At 39.6% G+C, this 24,338-nt stretch overlaps 1 protein-coding gene across 2 annotated transcripts; it reads right to left on the reverse strand.

Moving 5' to 3' along the window:
* Window positions 1-4,538: 4,538 nt before the first annotated feature.
* On the reverse strand, window positions 4,539-23,642 carry meox1 (mesenchyme homeobox 1). Of its 2 annotated transcripts, none has more exons than XM_043675036.1 (4): window positions 22,740-23,642; window positions 22,073-22,609; window positions 9,376-9,548; window positions 4,539-5,174 (listed from the first exon to the last, which is right to left on the reverse strand). In XM_043675036.1, the coding sequence occupies exons 2-4, from the start codon at window positions 22,554-22,556 to the stop codon at window positions 4,980-4,982; spliced, it is 852 nt and encodes a 283-aa protein (XP_043530971.1). In that variant the 5' UTR covers window positions 22,557-22,609; window positions 22,740-23,642; the 3' UTR covers window positions 4,539-4,979. The 2 variants fall into 2 exon arrangements, with proteins under 2 accessions (XP_043530971.1, XP_043530970.1); XM_043675035.1 differs by having other exon boundaries at window positions 22,736-23,642.
* Window positions 23,643-24,338: the final 696 nt, after the last annotated feature.

Consider the following 24,338-nt stretch of genomic DNA (forward strand, 5'->3'; position numbering starts at 1 on the left):
ATCTAATATTTGACTTTAAGATGTTTAAATGTGTTCCAGTGATTTAGGATATTGGTCCTATAATTAAGTGGAAACCAGAGATCTAAGAGTCTATTTATACATCACTGTCTGAGATCATGTCCCATGTCTTGCTTACACTGTTTAACTCTTGCCTTGCTGTGTTGTTTTAGATGGAGTTTGGCAATGATACTTGGTTGTGCAGGTTAGAGTGAAAGTTTAGGGGAGAGGTAGATTATCTGCCGTCTACTCAGTAAATCTACAGGTTGAAAGGCTTACCCAAAATGATCTGAGAAATCAAAAAAAAAAATCCCTGGGCACATTGCAAGTTCAGTTTGATGCCAGCCTAGGCTTTCACTCTGTGGTATGAGTCTATGGTCATTAGGAAGTCTGATTGTATTTAACTTTGGTTAATTGAGTCCTGACTCTGAATTTACATTGCCAATTTTGCATCAGTTCAGTGGTGAAAGAGCTCCAGAGCAATATTAAATGCACCTAAGAAAGCACTGGGCCTATTGCGATGTTCACAGCTTTGAAGCCAACCAGAAACTCATACTGCAATTTTCTAATTACACTGATGATGGGTTTCATCATTTCTCAGTTAAGGAACAAATGATGCTCTGTCTGTTTCATTTGTGGAAGTAGAACACTGGCTCATTATACTCTACTCATGACACCATCAAAGAGTATTCAAACTAAACAGGAATGATAAAACACTAATTTCCTCTTATTTTGTTTCTTGATGAATTCACTAATCAAAGTAATAGATAGAACTGCATGGGTCAATTATATTGCAGAATGTAGACTGAGCTGACACCACACATTCTAAAGGAGTGGTGTGGTATTTCCATTAGCCTCACATTTTTATCCATGTGGTCAAAATTTGCTAATTTAAAACCAATTATTTCTGAAATCTGGGTCACTGTAGTGTTCAGAATGCCTGTCTAATGTGAATTAGACTGAAGCTGCCAAAACTCATTTAACCTGTGGACCATAACACCCTTAGAAAGAACAGCCTTTCAAAAACTCCTGGCTGGACTGAATTATAACAGAAATGAAGTAACAGAACTGTTTTTAACATGGTCCGCCAGCTCGTACCCCTCCCACTATGTGCTACCCTATTAACCAAATTAATTAGCCCCCAAAAAAATTAGCTTTCTGCCACATCGCGAAGTACTGGTGTGCTATCACCATTTATTATTCAGTGTATTTTACTCTAGCTGAGAAAGAATATGGTACAACATTACGAAAGAGTTTAACAGTAAGGTCAGTTGCAAGACAGATCCAGCAAATCTAACACTGGGGAATCAATGCTCACAGAGACGGGTTATAGCACTGGTGAAAACATTTGGTTCTATTCCCAATGAAAGTCGGCTTTGGAATTTTAGTTTTGCCTTCTGTGCGCATCTGTTGAAGTGTTCTGTTGTTGGTGTTGGTTACTGTCATCTTAACTTAGGGGTTTGGACTTGAAAAACCACCGAGTGCTGAGCTCAAATGTTTACTTAAATGGGAATTTTTACAAGAATAGTGTCTTTATTCAGCATTTGAATTCCTCACAACCTTCTCCAAAAATATTCATTGGCTTGTCATTGATCTTTATCTAATTACAGTTTCATGGAGTATTTTTTGAGGTAAGGCTACTATATACAGGGTAGTGTAGTACGAACTGGTCTTGGATCTGCTGTTCTTGGAAAGGGTTTGAGGACAGCCATAAAGGATTGCTGGGTGTCCAGGCAAGCTGCTTATAAGGCTCTTTATTCTGGTATTTCTTCCTAGTTGTTGGAAAATGAGTAAAAAAGAGAAACAATCTTTGGTCCCACACATTGCCCATGTCCCATTATGGCAGAAGTGGGTACTGCAGATGCTGGAGATCACAATCAAGATTAGAGTGGTGCTGGAAAAGCACAACAGGTCAGGTAGCAGCCGAGGAGCAGGAAAATCGATGTTTTGGGCAAAAGCCTGATGAAGGGCTTTTGCCTGAAACGTCGAATTTCTTGCTCCTCTGATGCTGCCTGACCTGCTGTGCTTTTCCAGCACCACTCTAAGCTTGACTCATGTCCCATCATGTCAACTCATACACTCCATCAACCCTCTTGTATGCTTCTTGCCAATCTATGCAATTTTATACGCCCTTGGGCCTCCTATACCCTCAACAATAATCCATGCCCATTAATACACCATGCATGGCCCTTCATAGCTACTATAACAACTTAATACTGACTCAGACCAACACACGAGCCACCACACATCCCCCATAGTCATTTAATGCCCCTTTACCAGCCTATGGGAACTCATGCCAAACTATGACCCATATCCCCAACCTTTTGTCCTAACACCCTCCATGCCAATTCAAGGTGGTAAGGTCAAGCCAGGGAATGTCAGACTGGTTAGCCTGACATCGGTGGTGGGCAAGTTGTTGGAGGGATTCCTGGAGGATAGGATTTACACGTATTTGGAAAAGCAAGGACTGATTAGGGATAGTCAACGTGGCTTTGAGCATGGGAAATTATGTCTCACAAAGAGGATTGATGAGGGCAGAGCTGTGGATGTGATCTATATGGAATTCAGTAAGGCGTTTGACTAGGTTTCCCATGGGAGACTGGTTAGATCTCATGGAATACAGGGAGAACTAGCTACTTGGACACAGAACGGGCTCAAAGATAGAAGACGGAGGGTGGTGGTGGAGGACTGTTTTTCAGATTGGAGGCTTGTGACCAGTGGATTCCCACAAGGACCGGTGCTGGGCCCACTACTTTTCGTCATTTATATAAATGATTTGGATGTGAAAATAGGAGGTATACTTAGTAAGTTTGCAGATGACACCAAAGTTGGAGGTGTACTGGACAGCGAAGAGGGTTACCTCAGATTACAACAGGATCTGGACCAGATGGGCCAATGGTCTGAGAAGTGGCAGATGGAGTTTAATTCAGATAAATGCGAGTTGCTGCATTTTGGGAAAGCATATCTTAGCAGGACTTATACACTTAATGGTAAGGACCTGGGGAGTGTTACTGAACAAAGAGATCTTGGAGTGCAGGTTCATAGCTCCTCGAAAGTGAAGTCGCAGGTAGATAGGATAGTGAAGAAGGCATTTGGTATGCTTTCCTTTATTGGTCAGAATATTGAGTACAGGAGTTGGGAGGTCATGTTGCGGCTGTACAGGACATTGGTTAGGCCACTTTTGGAATATTGCGTGCAATTCTGGTCTCTTTCCTATTGGAATTGAATGTTGTGAAACTTGAAAGGGTTCAGAAAAGATTTACAAGGATGTTGCCAGAGTTGGTGGATTTGAGCTATGGGGAGAGGCTGAATAGGCTGGGGCTGTTTTCCCTGGAGCATTGAAGGCTGAGGGGGTGACCTTATAGAGGTTTTCAAAGTCATGAAGGGCATGAATAGGGTAAATAGACAAAGTCCAGAACTAGAGGGCATAGGTTTAGGGTGAGAGGGAAAAGATACAAAAGAGACCTAAGGGGCAACGTTTTCGCGCAGAGGGTGGTACGTGTATGGAATGAGCTTCCAGAGGAAGTGGTGGAGGTTGGTACAATTGCAACATTTAAAAGGCATCAGGATGGTTTTATGAATAGGAAGGGTTTAGTGGGATATGGGCCAAGTGCTGGCAAATGGGACTAAACTAGGTTGGGATATCTGGTCGGTTGGACTGTAGGGTCTGTTTCCATGTTGTACATCTCTACGACTCTATGACTATGACACACAGCACTCACTGTGAGCAGATTTCAGGAGACTTGCTGACATGAAAACAAACATTTAAATATCTACTATAGACAAACTGAAAATGGTGGGTATTAAGTGGGGACTTCACAAATCCGTGCAGCTATATTTTGGCTAAGGAATGAAGCCCTTCAGACTGGACAAAAATTGAGGCCAATGGGTTGAATGTCCTTCTGTGCTTGTGATTCTCTGGTAATGTCTCCTTTTTAATAATTGTGAAATGCCTTGAACAATATCAGCTTCACCAACTTTGGCCCACTTCCCTTCTTGACCAAAGTTGTCAGTTTCACTGAGATAGGTCATAAGGTGGGAAATGAACATATGACATTTTGTGGGTTTGTTTGCAAATTTGAATTTAGGTCGACAGTTGAGAATTTGTTTTACCTTAAATCCAATTCAGACTGCAGTGACTTAGAAGTGCTAAATGATGGTTTCCATGACGACAAATGATTAAACATTTGAAGCTGAGGAAGACATTGGGCCATGGGAAGAATGCAGAGCAGTGGTATTAGATGTTGATTGCCCTAGTAAAGAGTTGATATGGACATAATCATCAATGCTGTAGTAGTCTATAGTTCTGAATTAATTTTGAAATGTTAAATTCTTCTCCCCAATATATTAACAATAAACTTTAAAACTTATCCTAATTTCTTTCTTTGCAAAAATAGGAATTTCATGCAAAAATCAATTGTAGAATATGATTTGATATATCACAGCCCCCTAAAGACCACCAAAAATGAACTCTTTGAAAGCATCCTATAAATCATTAACAAAGATTTAATGATATAAAATAAACATTTAACATATTGCATTTTACTGAATTAGTTTATTTTACATATACCTAATATATGTTGGAAAGATTGCTACTACAGAGGATCTGTCCACTTCCAATCATTGTTTTGTCTTCATAAATCTATATGCTGTTACTTAATTTATTGTGGTATGAATTGAAGTTTTCGCATTATTTATACAACAAACCTGCAAGCTATTTTTTCTTTAAGAATAAAAAATAAACGACATTTTGTTGAAATGAGAAATGCAACAACAGATTTCCAGTTCTGATTCTGATCCCACTTTCTTATAATAAAGTATAATACTCAAGGCCAACAAACACTGAATTTTTGGTTTAGAAGCTTTGGGTCCAAGGTGATGCTCAAATGTTCATTGAAGGTTGAAAATATTGCCATCTGACATTAAACACATGACGTTCCCCCAACTTAAGGCACATTAAAGTCTGAGCATGGCCAATGGATTTATCTGATACTGTCCTGTATTGTTTCTTTATTGTCCACTAAGCCCACCATGTGGCTCTTTCCATCTGCATTCCTGATATCGGAGTCAGGAGTCACGCAATCTATATCATCTGGTTCTTGACTCTGTGGTGAAATGGGTTGTCCACCTTTCACACGTTTCCATTTCATCCTTCGGTTCTGGAACCAAACCTTTACCTACAGAATAAAGAGTCAGAAATTACAGCTCATGTTCCTCCTGGCTTTGCTCTCCCTGCCTACAAGTGACAACTCATCAATTCCACATCAAGTTCCCCGGATCAAAAGACTGGCCAACCAATGAGATAGTTACTCCATAGATGAGCAGGTTTACAAGCTGCTCAAGTTTGTAGAGGCAATTTGGTATAATAAGACATAATGTAAGAAAGTAGAGATTGAGCGAGCATTCATGATCCCAGATTTTCTTATTTTAAATTGTTTTCAAGTTCATTTCCTTAAACTTCCCCTCTTGAGGTTTTTGAGTTTTCACCGGGCTACAGAATTGCAGGTGCTGATCATGCTGTGTTAGGTGCTCTGCTGTGAGAGACACGGTAATGAGTGTCAATCTTCTGTTCAACTAAAAGAGGCATCACAACCAAACCTGATCAGTCAATTAAAATATACACATACTCACTGCCAGTGGATGTGTGAATAGACAATGATCAAACATTGAGACACTGGATGATTTCTCTCCATCTACAATCCAGGAGTTCAATTAACAAGTGAGACCCTTAACTCGAGATTCTCCTGGCATTTGCTATTCTCCTGAGCCTCGTCAAGGTCATCACCTATAGACAAGGAACACTGATATGACCTCTGGTGGGTGCTGCAGAACAGCTTTTCAACTCCCTTTCTTCTGTGGTCTTGTCTGTGTCCAGGAGGATCTGGAGGACATGTTAGCCTCTGTTGTAGAGGGTTTCTGTCACCAGTGTGTGATACAGGGGATGGAGTACTTAGGAGACACCAATAGTTTATTTTGGGTTTCTTTTAATGCCTTAGTCCTTCACTTGCCTTATCCCTCTGTAACTGGAGGGTGGTATGCATTTGCTTGGCAAAGCTAGTCCAACTGTACTTGGAAAATATTCTTAATGAATATCTTTCTGTGCCATTCTAAATATTTTCAGACCACTTGCTTGTAAAAACAGCAAGGCAAGGGGTTGCTATGCTTGTAAGCATTACATCATGCTCAGGATTGTGGTGACAAGAATACACACCATATTCCAATTTAATGGCAGATCAACAGGATATTTCATATGTTACTTCATAGTTTCAAGACTAACACATTGTATTCCTCCATTCCCGAATATAGACTCTCTGGTGTGTCAACCTTCTTTATCTATCTGCACCAAACGGATAAACCCCATCAAACTACATCTTCAAATCAATTAGGAATTTAAAGGTTAAATCTTACCTAAGTTAATTAAATAAGGACTAAATACCATTGGAACAACAAATGCCACAACCAACAGCTTCAGGGCCCGTACACAGTGATTAATCTGTAAATTGCACAATACCACATTTATAGAACTAAATTCCTAGTCCATGAATAATCGGTTTTCCACAAAACTGTACTCATTTACCAGAAGTGCAAGAAAATCTTATGGAAGCGTTGCCATTGAAACTTCCAATGGCTAGCCTGCTGAGGGGAATGTTAGAGCAATGAGGAGATAAATTAATTCTTTTAAAAGTTTGTCATACTTGCAAACAATAATGCCAGCTGCCAAGTACATATGATTCTGCAAATCCACAGCAAATCAAGATGGGGAAAAAAATAGGCTCAAATAACAGGAACTCGCACCTACAGGAATAAATAGAGCCAGTATAAACTGGAAATTGTTCTAACTTTCCAGTTTTAATTCACTCACTAGAACTATGGATTTCAGAACAAATGCATTTGAATATTTTTGCCAACAGATCTAACTGCTGCTAAATTGGAGACTGTAACTTAGATTTACATTTCCAGTTTCTTCAAGGATGTTTCCTGTCTTCAGTTTAATTTCTCTGTTTTTTCCAAAGAAGGACTCTTGTCCAATTGAACAGAAACCTTCTTCTTCTGTAATGTTCCCAATGATTGTCATTGACTTACAACCTCCGCAGGAGAACACTTCACATAAATGATCAAATTTACGAAGGATACTCGAATGTCACTTTCGAATGGATTCTGAGTGAATGCTGCCATTAAAGAGACAGAAATCCTGATTTCCCTGATAGTTGTATGTGATGTGACAAAAACATTGCCTGGTAGAAAAATATTCTTTCCCTGTGATTTTTCTACTAAAAGGCTAATTTCTTAATTTCCCTTCATCAAAATAGTTGCAGTATCCCTTTAAGTCTACCTTGCAATCGGAACAGCATCTGCCTCCACAACAGAAACACTTGAACCTCAAAATCCAGGTCTTTTTCCTTCTTTAATTCTGTAACTCAGCCACAGAGAGCTGTTCCCATTCAAGAGATTTAATAGCATTTAAAATAAAAGAGCAATTGCTCTTAAAATGGGCAGAAGGTTATGGCCTGTTTTAGGGGGAATCAATTGTAACCAGATGCCAAGCAAATGAGGCACGGCAGGTTCTGTGTTGTTTTAGCACTTTTGCTGCTCTGTGTTGTTTGGGGTGGCTGAACGTTTGGATGCAAATGTTCCTCACAAACGGCGTTACTCAATAAAAAAAAACAAGTGTCTTAGTCATTTCAGTTTCTCAAACCAAAATAGTCTTGCATTTACTTTGGCATTGTGTGTGCATTTTTTTTGGTATTGCTGGTGTTCTGGAAAGTACTTTTTTTGTATTTTCATAGACGCACGTCCCTTGCTGCCCAGCACTGCTTTCTGATGGGATCCTTTTTTAATGCCTCTGTCTGAGTTATAATCACTCACTCAGCAGTGTGTTGGAGCAGCAAAGATTAACTTCGAGCTTCCACATTTATACTGTCTGCTGGCTCTCCACAGAGAATGAATAGGCAGCTGGGTGAAGGACAGCACTTAGGGAGGGATGATGGGGGTCAGGGTAGTTTGGTGGAGGGGTGGTGTATAACAGGTGCCTATAGTACTGTAAGCTAGCAACAGTAAAGAACTCCTGGAGGACAGATGGAGAGAAAAGGCATAATTACACTCTTTCATAAATACCTCATCATAAATTTTCTGGTGAGGGGAGGGATTTCTTCCAGCATGACAAACATACTTACATTCCCTCTCCTGATCAATTCCTTGCTTTTGCACAAATGGAGGACATCCTTTTTTAACTCTGCATTTTCTCGACCAAGCAGTTGCCTTCAGTCTACTCCCAATTTCTGCACTTCTCAGGTTATACGGAGGAAAACCCTGGTGCTGTTCCAAGGAATGCGATTTTGCACTTTAAAAATTTCCATTGCAAGTCCTCAATATGAAGGCCAAAAATAATAGCACTTGGCAAACCGCACGATTACTGGGTCAGACTCCCACATTGCTTGTGGTTCCCATACCCATCATGTCTTTACGATAGTGCTGCGGGTAATTCAGTCTGCTGAACATTACCCTTTCAGCTTTAGGATTGGCAGTGAAATGAAAAACCAATCTCCCTTTGCTCTTGACTGCAAGGATCCTGTAAGAAATGAATCCAGGCAGTCTCCATCAAAAGACAGAAGTAATTGGTGTGCAGTATGGGATGCATAATTCAGCACTAATTGGCAGTCTTACTCAGACAGGCTCCTCCAGGGTGGCTAGTGTGAAGTAAGTCACATGGGCACAGTGTTTCTGAACGTCCAAGCCCTGACACGAGCCCTGACATTGCTCATCTTTACTAGCACACACTGTTCCAGTTATTATGTGAACAATGCCCTGGTCCATGACATATACAGATTCCAATGCCAGGCAATATCATTGTCAGGGAATGTCAGATGCCAGCTTGTGCTCCTCATTCTACAGCTGACAAAGTGCCGGTTGCCAAGGCCATCTGAGAGAAATGGAAACTTGAGGCTCACTGCTTCCTCAGAAGGCCAAGAAAGTGGTGCCTGAATCTCAAGTGCATTACAGAAACAGAAGTGCAGTGATTTCAGCACCAATATGCGGAATAAGGTACAGGGTGGGAGAGTCTGAAAAGGTGGTGAAAGATGCAGTTAAAACAAAGTAAAACACAAAAATGACATGAGGGGCAAATTTTTTACACGGGTGGGTTCATGTGTGGAGTGAACTTCCTGAGGAAATTGTGGATCTGGGCAAAATTACAACGTTTAAAAGACATTTGGGTAAGCACATGAATAGGAAAGGTTTGGAGGGATATGGGCCAGGAGCAGGCAGGCGGGACTATTTACTTTGGGAATATGTTTGGCATAGACTGGTTTCCATGTTGCATAACATTATGACATGAAAATGAAACAGATGCAAGCATATTGGAAGCAATAGAACATTTACCTGTCTTTCTGTGAGGTCCAGATTAACTGCTATCTCATATCGCCTCAGTCTGGTCAGGTAATTGTGATGGGCAAATTCGGCCTCTAGTTCTCGAATCTGTTCCTTAGTGAAGGCTGTCCTTTCTTTTCTGGCCTTGTTGTTAGACTCTGACTTGTAATTTGAATCTTGAGTTTCTGTAAGAGTTTACAACATCATTTCATTATAAACAGTATCCATCTGGCAGCATCCACACGGCATGTAGAGAATAATCGGTATTTGCTTGGCTCAGGAGTTTGTGAACATTGGTTTCATATCAACACATCAGGTCTTAGCATATTCCATTATAACACCAGTAGTGTGACTCACTGTCAAGAGACGTCATAGTTTTCAGTGTTAAAATCATGTCCTCGAGACCTGCACCAGTAGCTAAGGATTCCTTGACACAATTCAAAGTAAGGCAGGGAATTCTCATGGTACCTTGGCCAATCTTCCTCCCTCATGTCCAATACTGATGCCCAGTTCTTGTGTCATTGAGCAATGATGTCCATACTGAGGCTATATAAGTGTGTTGATCACCGGTCACTCACTGGATCAGTTCATTACAAAGTGGAATAGGTGTTTGAATTATTGAACTATTAAGTTTTGACTTGCTTTGATTAAAAAGCCAGCTTAGAAAAGACAGTCTGAATGGCCACTGGCCTTGTCACACAATGGTAGTGTCCTTACCTCTGATCCAAAAGGCCCAAGGTTCAAGACACATCAGTCCTGAAGATGCATCACGGCATGTCTGAACAGGTTGATTAAAATAACTAAATCAAATGAGCACCTCCTCTGTGGTCCTGGTGATTTTACTCAATTTCAGCTATTCACAGTTCATGCGCAGACAGTAACAAAATGACAGTGGTGGAAAAGTTCTGACTGTCCTGCAAACCGAATCAGCATTGCTATTCAAAACAAAAATAGCCTGCATTTATAACCATAGGATATCCCCAAACAAATCTCGGGTAACTTGCTACTGCTTTGAAATGTTTCATTCGAGGAAAATTCCAAGTTGTTTTCTTACAAAAACTTTGAAATAATTTTACTTTCTCTACCAGCTTCAAAATCGCAACTGATTTATTAATTCCAGAGGAGTTCATTTTTTAAAAAATCATTTGTCGGCTGTGGAGAATTCTGGCAAAATCAGCATTCCGTGTCCATTTCTGATTACCATTGGGAAGGGACTTGGGAATATCTTTTTCAATCCATTCACAGCTATTTCAGAGGACAGCTATATTAGAAGGCAACTATATTTTTGTCGGTCTGGAGCCTGGAGGGCAAAGGTGACAGATATCCATCCGAAAAAAAAGTTATGGATTTTTACATTAATTCAGTACGGCCAATACTCCTAACTTTTCATTTTAGATTTAATTAATTGGATTTAAATTTTCCAGCAGCTGTCATAGGATTTGAACTTATGATACAGGCATTTGGATGATGAATTCAGGAATATAACTACTAACCCAGTCATATCCTCAGTTCCTGCAGCTATAAGGATGCCACTGGTCTCGACTTCTAATTTTTACTAATTTTCTCCATTCTGAATTCAGGTCAGATACAGACCCATGGGCATGGGTCTTTATTTGAGGAATTCACTTTGATGGTTGTTTAATTGTTTACTGTTGTCCTCATCTCAGGTCTACATGTATTCATCTTCCAGCAAGTTCACCAAAAGATGTTCATAAATAGGAATGAATGATTTTTCCTTTCCTCGTTCAAGCCTGTTAATGTCAATTCATTGCACCTTGCCACCCGCTGCCTCACACTAGATCAAGCTCCATAATAGAATCGAACTGAAGAGTCGAAAGTGTGGCTTTGGAAAAGCACAGCAGGCCAGGCAGCATCTGAGGAGCATGAGAATTTGTGATGCAGGGCTTATGCCCAAAATGTCGATTCTCCTGGTCCTCGGATGCTGCCTGGCCTGCTGTGCTTTTTCAGTGCTACACTCTCGATTCTGATGTCCAGCACCTGCAGTCCTCACTTTCTCCTAATCAAACTGTAGAGTCAAACCGGGGATTGGAGAGTGATTGGGCTTTAGCCTTGGCAGAAAGGTAGCACTCCCAACACTGATCCAGAGGTTTGTGGGTTCAACTGCAACACTAGAGCATGAATTCAACATGAGCACAAATTCAAACTCACACTCCAGTCCTGAGGGAGTGTTACACTACTGCTGTTCAAGTGAGACATCTAAACAAGCCCTGCCTTTTCAGATGGGCATACAGGATAACATCATCTGAAGAATAACAGGAGTGTTAACCCTAGTATCCTGGCTAATGCTTATTTTTCAAAGAGTACCACTGACATAGATTATTGCATTGCAGTCTAAGGGGCATTGCCCTAAACAAATTAGCTGCTGCTTTAATTTGGAGAGATAATTTAGTTTATTAATAAATGTTTTCTTCCCCCAAGTTCAAGTCTTTCTTCTCAGGTAAAATTTTTCCATGGAACATCGACAGAAATCTTGTCATTTTGTAATAAGTAAGTTTGGTTCTCAATATCTAAACCCCTGAAGCTGTGCATCTTGTAAGGTATAACTTTGGTGTAGCAAATATGAGCCAAACAATGACAAAAACAAAATGTACTACAATGCTGTGGTTTTTGTGGATGAATCGCAATAATTAGGAATGCTATATGTGGCTAGAAGGTGTCAAAACATAGAGATGCAATGTCAAATGTAGTGAGGAAATAATCTGAGATCATTGTGATAACCTCAACTATGACAAAATTCCAAATGCCATCTACTTTTTACAAGGATCAAGCCACTTCCTCCAACAATCCTCGTTAGAATCCACAGAGACAGTTACAATTCCCAGCACAAATTCAATTTGAACTTAAAGATGTTGGATGGTTTCATTACACCAAACCACTAATTGGCCAAGTTGCTGACACACTGAAGGGGAAATGCACCTTAAAATGCTGTATGAGATTTCACTGCAGGATCTACAAAATCTCTCTGCGTGTCAGAGGAGCCTTGATTACAACAGAACTATTTTGCTAAATGCAGCGCTGAGAAAGCCAGGCTTGAAATGGAAATGGAACATGGAAACTGCACAGAGTCATCTTTTTGTTGTTGTGCACTTCAAAGGTGCACTGCTCAAAACATTACTGGCTGAAGGGAGGGAAGTAGGCCAGACGCCTGTCCTCTCAGCTACAGATGGTTCGCGGATCAGGAATACTGATGGAACCAGGAAATAGCCTTGGGGGAAGAAAACATTTATTAATAAACTAACTCAAAATTTTAAAAAGGATTCTGACAACTTAAATTTCCTTGTAAAACAGCATTGCTACAGAAAACTATAAAAGTTTATCTTGGTAGGGACACAGATTTTAAAGCAGGGAAATGTTAGTTATTACATCAGTGCTATCATATTCAGAATATTGTTTTTATTTTCTCCTAGGCTGAACTTTTCAAGTCAACCTTCACTTTATGAAGTATACACAGCACTCTCTCATTAGCTTTACTTCCCCTTTTATATTGTTTAAGTTGTTATATAGGTAATTGGGATGATTTAAATATGTTCAGTATTTAAATACAACGTAAATATAAGTTATGCTTGAAAACAGATACCTAAGAAAAGACTGTATGGACTACCAGATCTGTTCCTACCACATACTAAATAAAAAGGATTCTGTGCCACTAGTTATGTTTTGCTTGTCTGGAAATTAGTTATTGCATAAACATGTCAAATTCTTTGTTATGGTTTTAATTTTTATGTTCAGCAAAGTCAGAAATATCACCACTTTCAACACGGATCTTTTTCCATTAGACATCAGTGCTAATCATCTTCCAATGAGACAAAGCATGACCAGAAAGCATTGTGAGAGCACCTCCAGTACAGGGATTGCAGCAAGTTTATAATCTTCACAGGATACTCAGAGATAGCAATAAGTGCCACTTTGGTTTTGTTGCTCACGTCCCAAATCAAGTAAGTATACAGTACCACTACTCTACCCCAACTTTATTCAACTAGGCAAAAGTGAGGACTGCAGATGCTGGAAATCAGATTCTAGATTAGAGTGGTGCTGGAAAAGCACTGCAGGTCAGGCAGCATCTGAGGAGCAGGAAAATCAACGTTTCAGGCTTTTGCCCAAAATGTCAATTTTCCTGCTCCTCAGATGCTGCCTGACCTGCTGTGCTTTTCCAGCACCACTCTAATCTAGACCCAACTTTATTCAAGGCTAACAATCTACCTCAACTCCCATGCTAACCTGAAATTACCATCCTCTTGTGCCAATGTTATAAACATTTTCACACTAGACAACCTGCTGTCTCTCTGAATGGCATTTCCAATTATTAAGCATGGTATTTGATATTTATAAGCAACTGGCTTGAGTCTACCAAAATCCATCTCAATGTAGACATATTCTGCAAGATGCAGATGCTTCTTTCATACTATTAGGATCAGAACCCAAGTCCTAAGGGGAACAGTCAAACGAATGACCCACTGTGTTATTTGATTTTCTATCTGTTGTTCCATATAAAACATGGCTCATATATGTGCTAATGCTTCTTCTAACATAGCCAAGAGTTGAAAGTTGTCTTATATTTGCTCAATCATAACAAAGGACACAGTAATTTATAAGAATGGAAGGAGAGGTGCTTTCTTTCATCTGCATTACCACTTCAACTTGTTTTCAGATCTCAGTCAGACACTCACACAGTATGTTTCTGAAAACACAATGTTTTCCCAATTGGCATCAATTAATTGTGACATGAAAAATAAGTAAGTGTACAGTAAAACTTTGTAATGTAGCAAATGTACATCTGTCCTGATGACTAACATGGAATTTTCAAAGCAGGAAATTCTTGGCTACTCCAGGCTTGTCAATAAACTCCTCAACATATCAGCACAGGCTCAGTAATAATGTCACTTTGTGACATTTTTACCTACGATGTGATTAGAAGTTAATGCATTAAAGGTAGCCCAGTTCTGCCAAATACTACTCACTGGAAGTGATTGTCATTTGTTTTGATTGAAACGTGCGTTTAAGATAGATACAAATGCTGTTTCTGGTATAAATATTTAAATAGCTTGCAATTTGCCTTACATCTGTTGATAAAAAAAAATTATTACATAAATGTTGTTCCACTTTACTTAAATTTCCTAATAGCTTATTTTCTTACTGCAGTACCAATATCGAATATTTATAATCTAGAAGGGGGTCATTTGGGCCTTCATGTTATTGCTAGCTGAAAAAGATCATAGAGCTGAATCTCGCTTCCGAACTCTGTCTGCAACAACCCGCCAAGGCTTCCTTGGCAGCACCTTCCAAACTCTTGACCTCTATCACGTAAATGAACATGGGCAGTAATGGCACCAGCACTTATAGGTTCTCCTCCAAGCCATTACAACTTGAAAATATATCACAATTCCTGCACTGCCTCTGGATCAAAATCCTGGAACTGCCTGCCTAATATCGTTGTGGCTGCACTTAGACCACACGGACTCCAATTATTGAAGAAGGTGTCTCATCACTACATTCTCAAGAGCAATTGACGATTGGCAATAAATACTGACCTTGCCAACAATGACCAGACCCCAGGAACAAATAAAAAACAAAGTTTTTTACTTAATTGCAATTCAGCGCTCGGGATAACTTTTAACAACGCAAATTTTCTAACCGTTAAGTTTGTTATTCGAATTTTAAGAACATTTTGTTAACAGCGTTAAAAATAACTTCCCAGCAAAAACTGTAAAAATGAAATGCCACTGCCTCGAGATTGGGTGTAGGAGTTGTTCAGTACAAAGTGTTTTCATCACTGGAACAGAGGTTGGAATTTAGCCGATACCTGAAACGATGGAAGACCCTTAGAGCAGCCTGTATGATTACTTGCATTCAAATGATTTGAACAGGTGGACTCCCAAAGGTATAACTACAGTCTTCAGTACTAATTAACATGAAACTATCATTACTGCCAGGAGGTTATACAATAGATGACTCATTTTGGAACTGGAGAAATTTACACTGATACAGTTGGGATTTCTCTCTCGTATAGAAATTACAGAAACAGGCTGTTTGGCGCAAAATGTTGATGTTTAATCTGCATAGCAGCTTATTCTGTGACCATATTCCTTCATTTCTTCAACCATCGTCTTAGCCTACTTAACCGTCTATGTGATCTTTTCGACCGGTAACCTAACCCATGTTTACAGAACATAGAAGAATACAGCGCAGTACAGGCCCTTCGGCCCTCGATGTTGCGCCGATCCAAGTCCACCTAACCTACACTAGCCCACTATCCTCCATATGCCTATCCAATGCCCGCTTAAATGCCCATAATGAGGGAGAGTCCACCACTACTACTGGCAGGGCATTCCATGAACTTACGACTCGGACACCAAGATCCCTCTGCTCATCCACACTACCAAGTATCCGACCATTAGCCCAGTACCCCATTTTTTTATTACTCTTACCAAAGTGAATCACCTCACACTTAGTTACATTGAACTCCATTTGCCACCTTTCTGCCCAGTTCTGCAGCTTATCTATATCCCGCTGTAACCTGCCACATCCTTCCTCACTGTCTACAACTCCTCCGACTTTCGTATCATCCGCAAACTTGCTCACATGGACTTCAATCACTATCTCAGGGAGTGCATCCCAGTCTTCCAACTTTCCTTGTGAAAGATAGCCTGTCTCAATCTTAAGTGTAAGCTTACACTTTAATATACACTCCTCAAGAACTGGAAACAATCTGCTTAATCCCTTCATATTAAACATCTCTACCAAATCACCTTAATTGACCCTTCTGTTCAAAACAAAAGCTATCCCAAATTTTAAGACTTTCGCTGCCTTTGTCTGTCCAATTATGAATCTGTGCTCTGTTCTTTTGATCACCTCAATGGGTGGAATCCTGTGAAGGTGATGGGGTTCGCAGCCTCTTCTTGGGAAGGTCCTCCCATTTGGGCATTTGACAGACTTACCCCTCGGATCAAGTGGTAGGGGTGTGGTTACGGGGAAGGTGACGGTCTCACTTCGGAGAACTACCAGCCCCAGTGGCTAGCCGCGATCATAAACCAGTAGCTCTAATGAATGCCAGTGGCATCACTGAGGCAATGGCTATTACTAACACTGCATCATCTAAATCCCAGGATCACTGCCTGGGTTCTAGTCCCGAGGTGAGTGATACTGGACTGATGGTCGCCGGGTGGGGACAAGGGTGAAGGGGTGGCTGCCAGCTGGCCAGCCCTAACTGATGCTGGGTCCTTTGAAATGATACAAAATGGAGTCCTTGCCAGGAAGTCCCACACAACCTAACAAGCGTTTCTTTTTGTGCTCCCTGCCTGCCCTATGCCTGTCACTGGAATAATATCAATAATAGCAGGAAGAGGCCCCGAAGTGGAGGTTAATGCCTCAGATAAGGGATACAATTCACAGAGGCAGGAGGTTGTCTACAGGTATTGCTGCCACGGACTTTATCAGAATGCAGACAAATGGGTGATAGGGGTCCCCATCCACTACCCTGTCTTTCTGATTAAAAGCCCCCCTACCCTTGCTCCCACAACTACTAAACCCATCACAATGGAGGTAAAAAGATCTGGTTAACATCTTCCCTATACTGCAGAACCCAGAACTGCACTCAGTATTACAAAGTTGTTCCTATGAAGTGTTAAGAAACATTGGTTTCATTTAGCAAATGTTAGCAAAAGGAACAACACAAATGTGAAGTAGAACGAAATACATCTTATACTTGGCCCAGTTGTGAACTGAGGAAAAAAAAATCTCAGAATTGGAGCAAAGCAGCTTGACTCAATGCTATGGCTTTATGAAATTGGTTATTTGTATGGGCCCTAATTATTGCTTGGTCTTATTAGTAAATGTCAGTCTGCTTGTGTAATTCTATTTGAGTTGGGAGTACTCAGTGTGGCTCAAGAAGGTAGCTCACTGCTACTTTCTCAAGGGCAACTATGACTGGGCAATAAATGCTGGCACAGCCAACGATAGCAACATTCCATGAATGACAGTAAGTGCAGATGGAAAGTGGGGAAACGTTCCAATTCCCAGCCCTGAAGTTTCTCACCTTAATGAAAAAAAATCATGTTTTTTTGAAAAAAAAATTAAGGAAACAGGGAAAACAAAGTGTTGATGTATTGAAGGACCTGCAGTAACAATAGCACTTCCCCTGTTCAATCAGCAACATCTCCATTGATTTTGGCACAAAGGCTTTTTGAGCTGTGTTCAGACAGGAAAGACTCGAATGAATTGATCCATAAATAAAATGTGATTGTGATTTATTATAACCTTCCCTGTTGGATCATTGTGTTATTATCATAACAAATGCAATAAAAAGGACATCATTAAAATGTTATACTGTTATCCTCCTGGAATAAATGAAAAATGTTACATTCAGTGATAGCTTCACACATTAGTCATTTTCCCAGTAAATCTAGTACTAATGACAAGTTTAAAAATAAGACTGCCTGTAAAGTACAGGCTTGATGTTAATTAGCAGAGATGCCAAGGTGTAACATAAAGGTATAAAGGTTTTATTCTGAAGTGAAATTATGATTTTAAATTAACTTGTAATTAAGAATGTTCAAAAGCTGGGTCTCTTGATCCTTGTGAAATGTGGAATGTGCAAAATTTCAACATGTGCCTAGTCAGGATTATTGACTGTGAAGCTATATGGACTACAAATATTTTACCTTGCAAAAACTGTACATTTAAACTCAGGCACTTCATTTTAGTCCCATCATAATGAAAATGCAATATGACAGTCACGGAGTTTACCATTAATTTTGTACAAATATAGTTTGCCGGTTTTTGTCTTCATAATTGTGCCGTTTACATAATTATATGATTGAATTAGTTATTTATATAATTATGCGAATTACACTGATACAGAGATTATCCTTCACTTTTGATAATGTTGATTGAAATTGTGTACCAAAGGCAGACTACAAATACTTCTGTAGAAACCTGAACAGCGCAGCAATCAGAAAAAAATATAAGCTGTGTAACATTTCACTTTGACAGCACAGTGCATAACACATGGAAGGATGATTAACTTTGAAATATATAAAACAAGGGCATTACAAGTTTTCGAAACCTCCATTGTAACCCAAAATTCAGAAAAAAAAATCTGGTATAAAGTTCAATCTATTTTGTTCAGATTTTTTAAAATAATAAAACCCCTTTATTGATAAGCAGATCACACTGCCCCAAGATTAACCAGATGCATGTTATCCAGTCAGTGGGTATAATTAATGTCGTAAACTTTGAATCCAGTTCAAGACATTTATAGCAAAACACTAAAATTAGAGTACACTTTGTTGGCATAATATACTCTTTATAATATAACTTGTTTCATTATTTTTTAGTTCTTACTTCTAATGACACTGGTTACTATTGTGTATAACCACAATAGGTTTTAAAGTCCAGTAAACTATCTTATGATGTATAAATGCAAAATACATAAATAGTAATTAGGAACAACCAAATTTAGGAGGTGACCCACTAATAGAATGAAAAAAAATCAAGGCATCAATGGGATAATGTTATGTTAACTAATAAGCACCCAATTTGTTCGAAGGGCCATTTATTCAAAGGGATCTCTCTCTTAGGTGATGCGCACTCCAAAATTCTTCATTTAACGACATAGGTAAAGCTCCTTCCTGTGACTGAGCAATTAAAACAGTAAAATCCATTTCTGCTTTTCATTTTTATGTTACTTTCTTTATGCTGGTCACATATGATGGAGAAAACTGTCAGAGCAAAAATCTTGGTAAGGACGGTAAGTGTTAACTAACTTGTAAATGTGTTTGTGAAGTTTTCATTTAATCTCAGGTGAAAAGGTACAGCAGTTCTTTTTAAACAAGATTATGATCTTTTGATGGAACTATTAGTAAGGTGAAATGATATTGCATTAAATCACTTTTTGTTAATTAGCATAAAGTATCACAATGAAAAGAAGCAAAATTTTATTTATGATGAACGATATAATCAGTTTATGAATGATAAGATCTGACAGCATGGATTTACACTGGAGTAATTGTAATAGAGTAATTGTAGTAGCTTTAGTAATAATTACAGTCAGCCAAAACCAAAAAATCTGAAAAGAGAAAATAAAGCAAAATGAAATCAATAAAAGCAGCAAACAAATGACAAGATGGTTGAATAAAATCAGGGAAGGAATAAGACAGTCAGGGAGAAAAATAGAGCCAAATTTAAAATAAAGTCAAAAAACTAAGAAGACAGGTGGCAGAAATTAACATTCATAGAATCACAAACAAACCACTTCTTAGATCAACCAAGTTTTTCTAAAGTATCCCAACTTGAAAAGAAATCAATCTGAGTGATACATACAAAAATGAATATGTATTTTACAAACTGAAGGCTTGCAGCGCTACTCAACCACCAAAACTGAATTGACTACAATGAAAATACTTTATTCAAGCATAGTTCCTACTTAGAATTGAAATAGAATATATCAACTAAAACAACTGTACCACCTGTAGGGATATCTAGGGCACTTGCATCATCTTCACTACTCAAAACAAAACTTGCAAACTTTTAGAAAATTATCCTAAAATTCAAAATAGTCAAGCTTGGGTATTATCAATTTTGCAAAACAAAATTACAAAAATGTTAAAGTTAGTAACCAAAAGCATTGATACCAAGTTGTCGAAAAGTGAACACAAATCAAATTATAATAATAAATTATTTTCGTATGTTGCTTAAATCATTTAAATTTTCTGAAAATAAAATGATTTTGAACCATTTAGATTTTGGAAAAGCTTCCCTCCTTCAAATCAGAAAATTCCCTGAGTCTTTTTTAATGTCAGCATTTTAAGTGATATTTATTTAGATTTTCCTCACATGATGTTTATATTGCAAGATTCATAGACACTGCATTTGCAATATCTTCAGCTCTACTGTGTCACCAACCTTTTAGTACTTATCATTTAAGCCATAATTATACCGCTACCTAATGTAGCCCACCAAATCTCACAATGTAATTTCATGGCATTTAACAGTTGCAAGTGGTCGACTCAGATGCATTTTGTTCATATGGTTTTTCATTAAATTAGCATCTCCCTGATTTACTATTTAATATCTGTAAAGTGTTTTATTTTGAAAGTAACATCAAAATTGTAGAAACCATTACTTCAACAGTTGCCTTTCTGTACTTTCAAATGACATTGGATTTACTTTCTTCAAAAAAAGTTATTTTGTGTTTACATGTTATATCACACACCTGCTTACATAAAAGGTGAAGGTTAATACTAACTTTCAAGCATGTTCGAAGTTAGAATATTCACTGGGATGCATGGGTGCCCTACCAAGTTCATTCTGTTCTCAATTTTAGGCTGTAACACATTAGCACCAGATACTCTTTAAAACACAAATTAAGCTTTGATAATGCAAAACATATGCAGATTGCATGAAAGAAATTTTGGAATATTCTCTGTACTAACATGGGTTATGTTCTTAAAACAGCACAAATATTGTTATAAGTAATTTAATTTAGATTGAGGATAACTCTAAACCTATCAAATGGTGAAACATAGGAGTCCGTTACATGGTTGAAGCGTAATCATTGAGTTTGAGTGTCAAAAAATGAGCAACAAAGTTTCAATGGTTTAACCGAACTGAACTGATATTGGAATTGAATAGTTATTTTCTCTATAGTTATTCATTTGAATATATTTTATAGACGTTTGCCGTTTGGGAGAAGATTTTAAGGTGCTTCATAAGTATCCGAAACAGGTTCTGAGAATGCTGCAAAACTAAATTTTCTCCACCTTACGGATAGGAAAGTTGAGGTGCCACTCTCACCCTTTACGCAGAATTGGTCTTAAAATCAAATAATTTTAATGAATGGGATTTGACAATACACGGCACGTATATTCAGCTTTGATGTGAGGATACTGGCAACCTCCTGATCCTCTGTTTTTTCACAATTCCCTGTTGTGTCCGTCATTAGGGGGACCAGTGGGTCCCCTTCTCAGCAATATGCTTGTCTTTGTTATTGAGAACTCTGGATGCAACAGTGATTCGTTACATTCATACGAACTCGAATGGATTAAATGGGTCAGTCAGGTCAATGTACCTGCAGTGGACCGAGTACTAGTTATTTACGGCTCCAACTGGGGATTTGGGGAATAGCTTTTCAATACTAATTCTACTGGTGAACGAAATGGTAATTTAGAATGAGTAGTAGAAATTGCACTGAAATTAATTTTCCGAATATTTCTGTAAACAGTTAAAAATATAACAAAAAAAGCTAAAACTTTTTTCTCTTCATCTTGTTATAGATGTAACTTTTTTGCAGCAAAATAACTTTTTTTGGCAGGTGCGGAAGACCAACAAGTTTATCATTCCTAAGCTGCATCGTTGACAATGTGACTATTCAGTCTCGAAACTTTCAATGGTTTTGGGGAAAGAATTCGATTTGAGATTTACCATTTCGTTTCAATTTTGGGGGGAAAAAGTGGATTCGAGATTTGTCATTTTATTTTTGGCTTGTTGCGGGCTTGAGAAATCTTTGAATTAATGAGAATTTGATGCATGCGATGTTTTGTTAATAAAAAAGAGACAAACTTTTGCAGAGTCCCCTTGTAGGTTGCAACACATTTGTATTTATTTTGGAAAGCATGTTGCTGGAGTTTTTCTCTTTATGACAGAGTTGATATTTAATTTCATGTTTTATTGTAAATAACAATGTGTCTCTCACCTAAGACGTCGCGTTTCCTTTTGGTTATTTTCTTGTCGATGTCGGATGCCGCGATGCCCCGCGGGCTACTGTAATCCCCAGCGCTGAGGCAGCCGGCCGCCTGCGAGCCCCCACCGGTTTCGAAATTGGCGGAGCTGGCGGACAGGCAGGAGGTTTGTCTCTCCCTGGCCGCCGTCGGGGTGGGAGGGGGCGGGGCCGGCGGCGGCGGGAGGTGCCACTCGGAGCGGGGGAACCGGGGCGGGTGGTGGTCCACGTAAACCCGGTCGTCGGCGGGGAAGCCGTGCGCCGCTGACACCAGGCACGGCGACGTGAATTCCGAGTAGGCGGTGAAATCGGCGGCGTCCGACTTCTTGTAGAAGGAGAAAGGCGACGGGTAATGGTGCAGGCCGGGCACGCCGGCCCCGGAATGTGGATTTCTCATACAGCCCCAGACGGCGGCCCCGGAATGCGAATTGCGCATGCAGCTGCCTGTGCTCTGATCCATGTAGAAGCTGGAAGATGCTCTGTGCACCAGAAAGTGCTTTAAACCCTACAGTTCTGCAAAAGAGAAAAAAAATGCAACGACCTTAGCCACTTCAAGTCTTCAATTGGAAATTTGCAATGATCACACGCTTTTTTTTTGAAAAAAAACTTTTTTATGGGCCAAAAAAATAAATTGTTCACATGCCTGCACTCTATGAGGCTGACTCCCTCTGAGTGCTTTGGTGGGAAAAGTGACAAGTTTATAGTGTGTAATGTGAGAGGGGCGGGGTTGAGCACCACATGTTGGATTACTCCAACCAAGGAAAACATTGCTGCGATTAATCACGAGCATTACTGTATGCGCAGAAATTTTATATGCACAAGTTAATGGGTTTTTCAGACCAAGGACATCACAGACGTTTGAAAGCCAGACAGCATTGTCCCTCCCCAGGTTGCTTTTTTGTGGGAGAAAAAGAAACACGTTTAACACGATTTATAAAATATCTCAGGTAAAGCCTTTGCCTGTCGAACAGTCCAGGGTAACCACAACGTTGAACCATTATTTTTTGTATTCACGTATCGCCACAGAATGGGTTGAAACTGAAAGCAAAGTGGGGGTAACAATCGTGATGTTAAACTACTCAACAATACTCCTTTGGACTAAAGTGGGCCGAATGACCAATTCCTGCTCCTAAGTTTTATGGTCTAAAGGTTCAGATGATGCCACTGACTGTATTGGGACATATTTGTTCTGTGGGTTTACAAAGGTCATGCAAACTGGAGAAATTTACAATGCAGTAAATGAACAAACATTTTTTGTGTGTTCTGGCTTGCACCATTTTAATTAAAATAATGTCAAGATCAACAAGATACATTTATATAGTGTCCTTAACATTGTAAAGTGTTTCACAGGGACATAATCGCACAGCAGTTGATGCTGAGACAGAGAAGGACCATGAAGACTGATCACCAAAGTCTTGATGGAAAGGGCTTCACAGGAAGAACGAGAGGAATCCCAGACCCTGGATGGCTTCAAGCATAGAGAAGTGGCATTACATTCAGAGAAGTGAGAAAGGGATACACAATGAGCCAGAATTAAAGGAATGCACCGTTTTAAGATGGTTGGGTGAGGTTCTTGCCCATCCCTAACTGCCATTGAACTGAGTTGATCACTTAGCCATTTCAGAGGGCAGTTAAGAGTCAACCATGTTATTGTAGGTCTTGGGTCATTTCTGGCCAGACTAGGTCCAAACAAGAGGGTAAAGATTTAAAAAGGATCTGAAGGGTAACATTTTCATGGAGAGGGTGATGCGTATATGGAATGAGCTGCTGGAGGAAGTAGTAGAGGTGGGTACGATTACAACATTTGAAAGGCATCCGAATGGGTACATGAATAGGAAGGGTATAGAGGGAAATGGGCCAAATGCTGGCAAAATAGGACTAGGTCAAACTGGAATGTCTCGTCGGTATGGGTGAGTTGGACCGAAGGGTCTGTATAACTCTGTGACAGCAGTTTCCTTCCTTAATGAGCATTAAGTGAACCAGATGGGGGTTTCCATTAATACTTAATGGTCGGCACGGTGGTCCAGTGGTTAGCACTGCTGCCTCACAGCACCAGAGACCCGGGTTCAATTTCAGCCTCAGGCGACTGACTGTGTGGAGTTTGCACATTGTCTGCGTGGGGGTGCTCCAGTTTCCTGCCACAGTCCAAAAATGTGCAGGTTAGGTGAACTGGCCATGCTAAATTGCCTGTAGTGTTAGGTGCAGGAGTAAATGTTGGGGAATGGGTCTGGGTGGGGACGGG

Source organism: Chiloscyllium plagiosum, chromosome 33 (assembly GCF_004010195.1).
Source record: "Chiloscyllium plagiosum isolate BGI_BamShark_2017 chromosome 33, ASM401019v2, whole genome shotgun sequence".
Taxonomy (NCBI): domain Eukaryota; kingdom Metazoa; phylum Chordata; class Chondrichthyes; order Orectolobiformes; family Hemiscylliidae; genus Chiloscyllium; species Chiloscyllium plagiosum.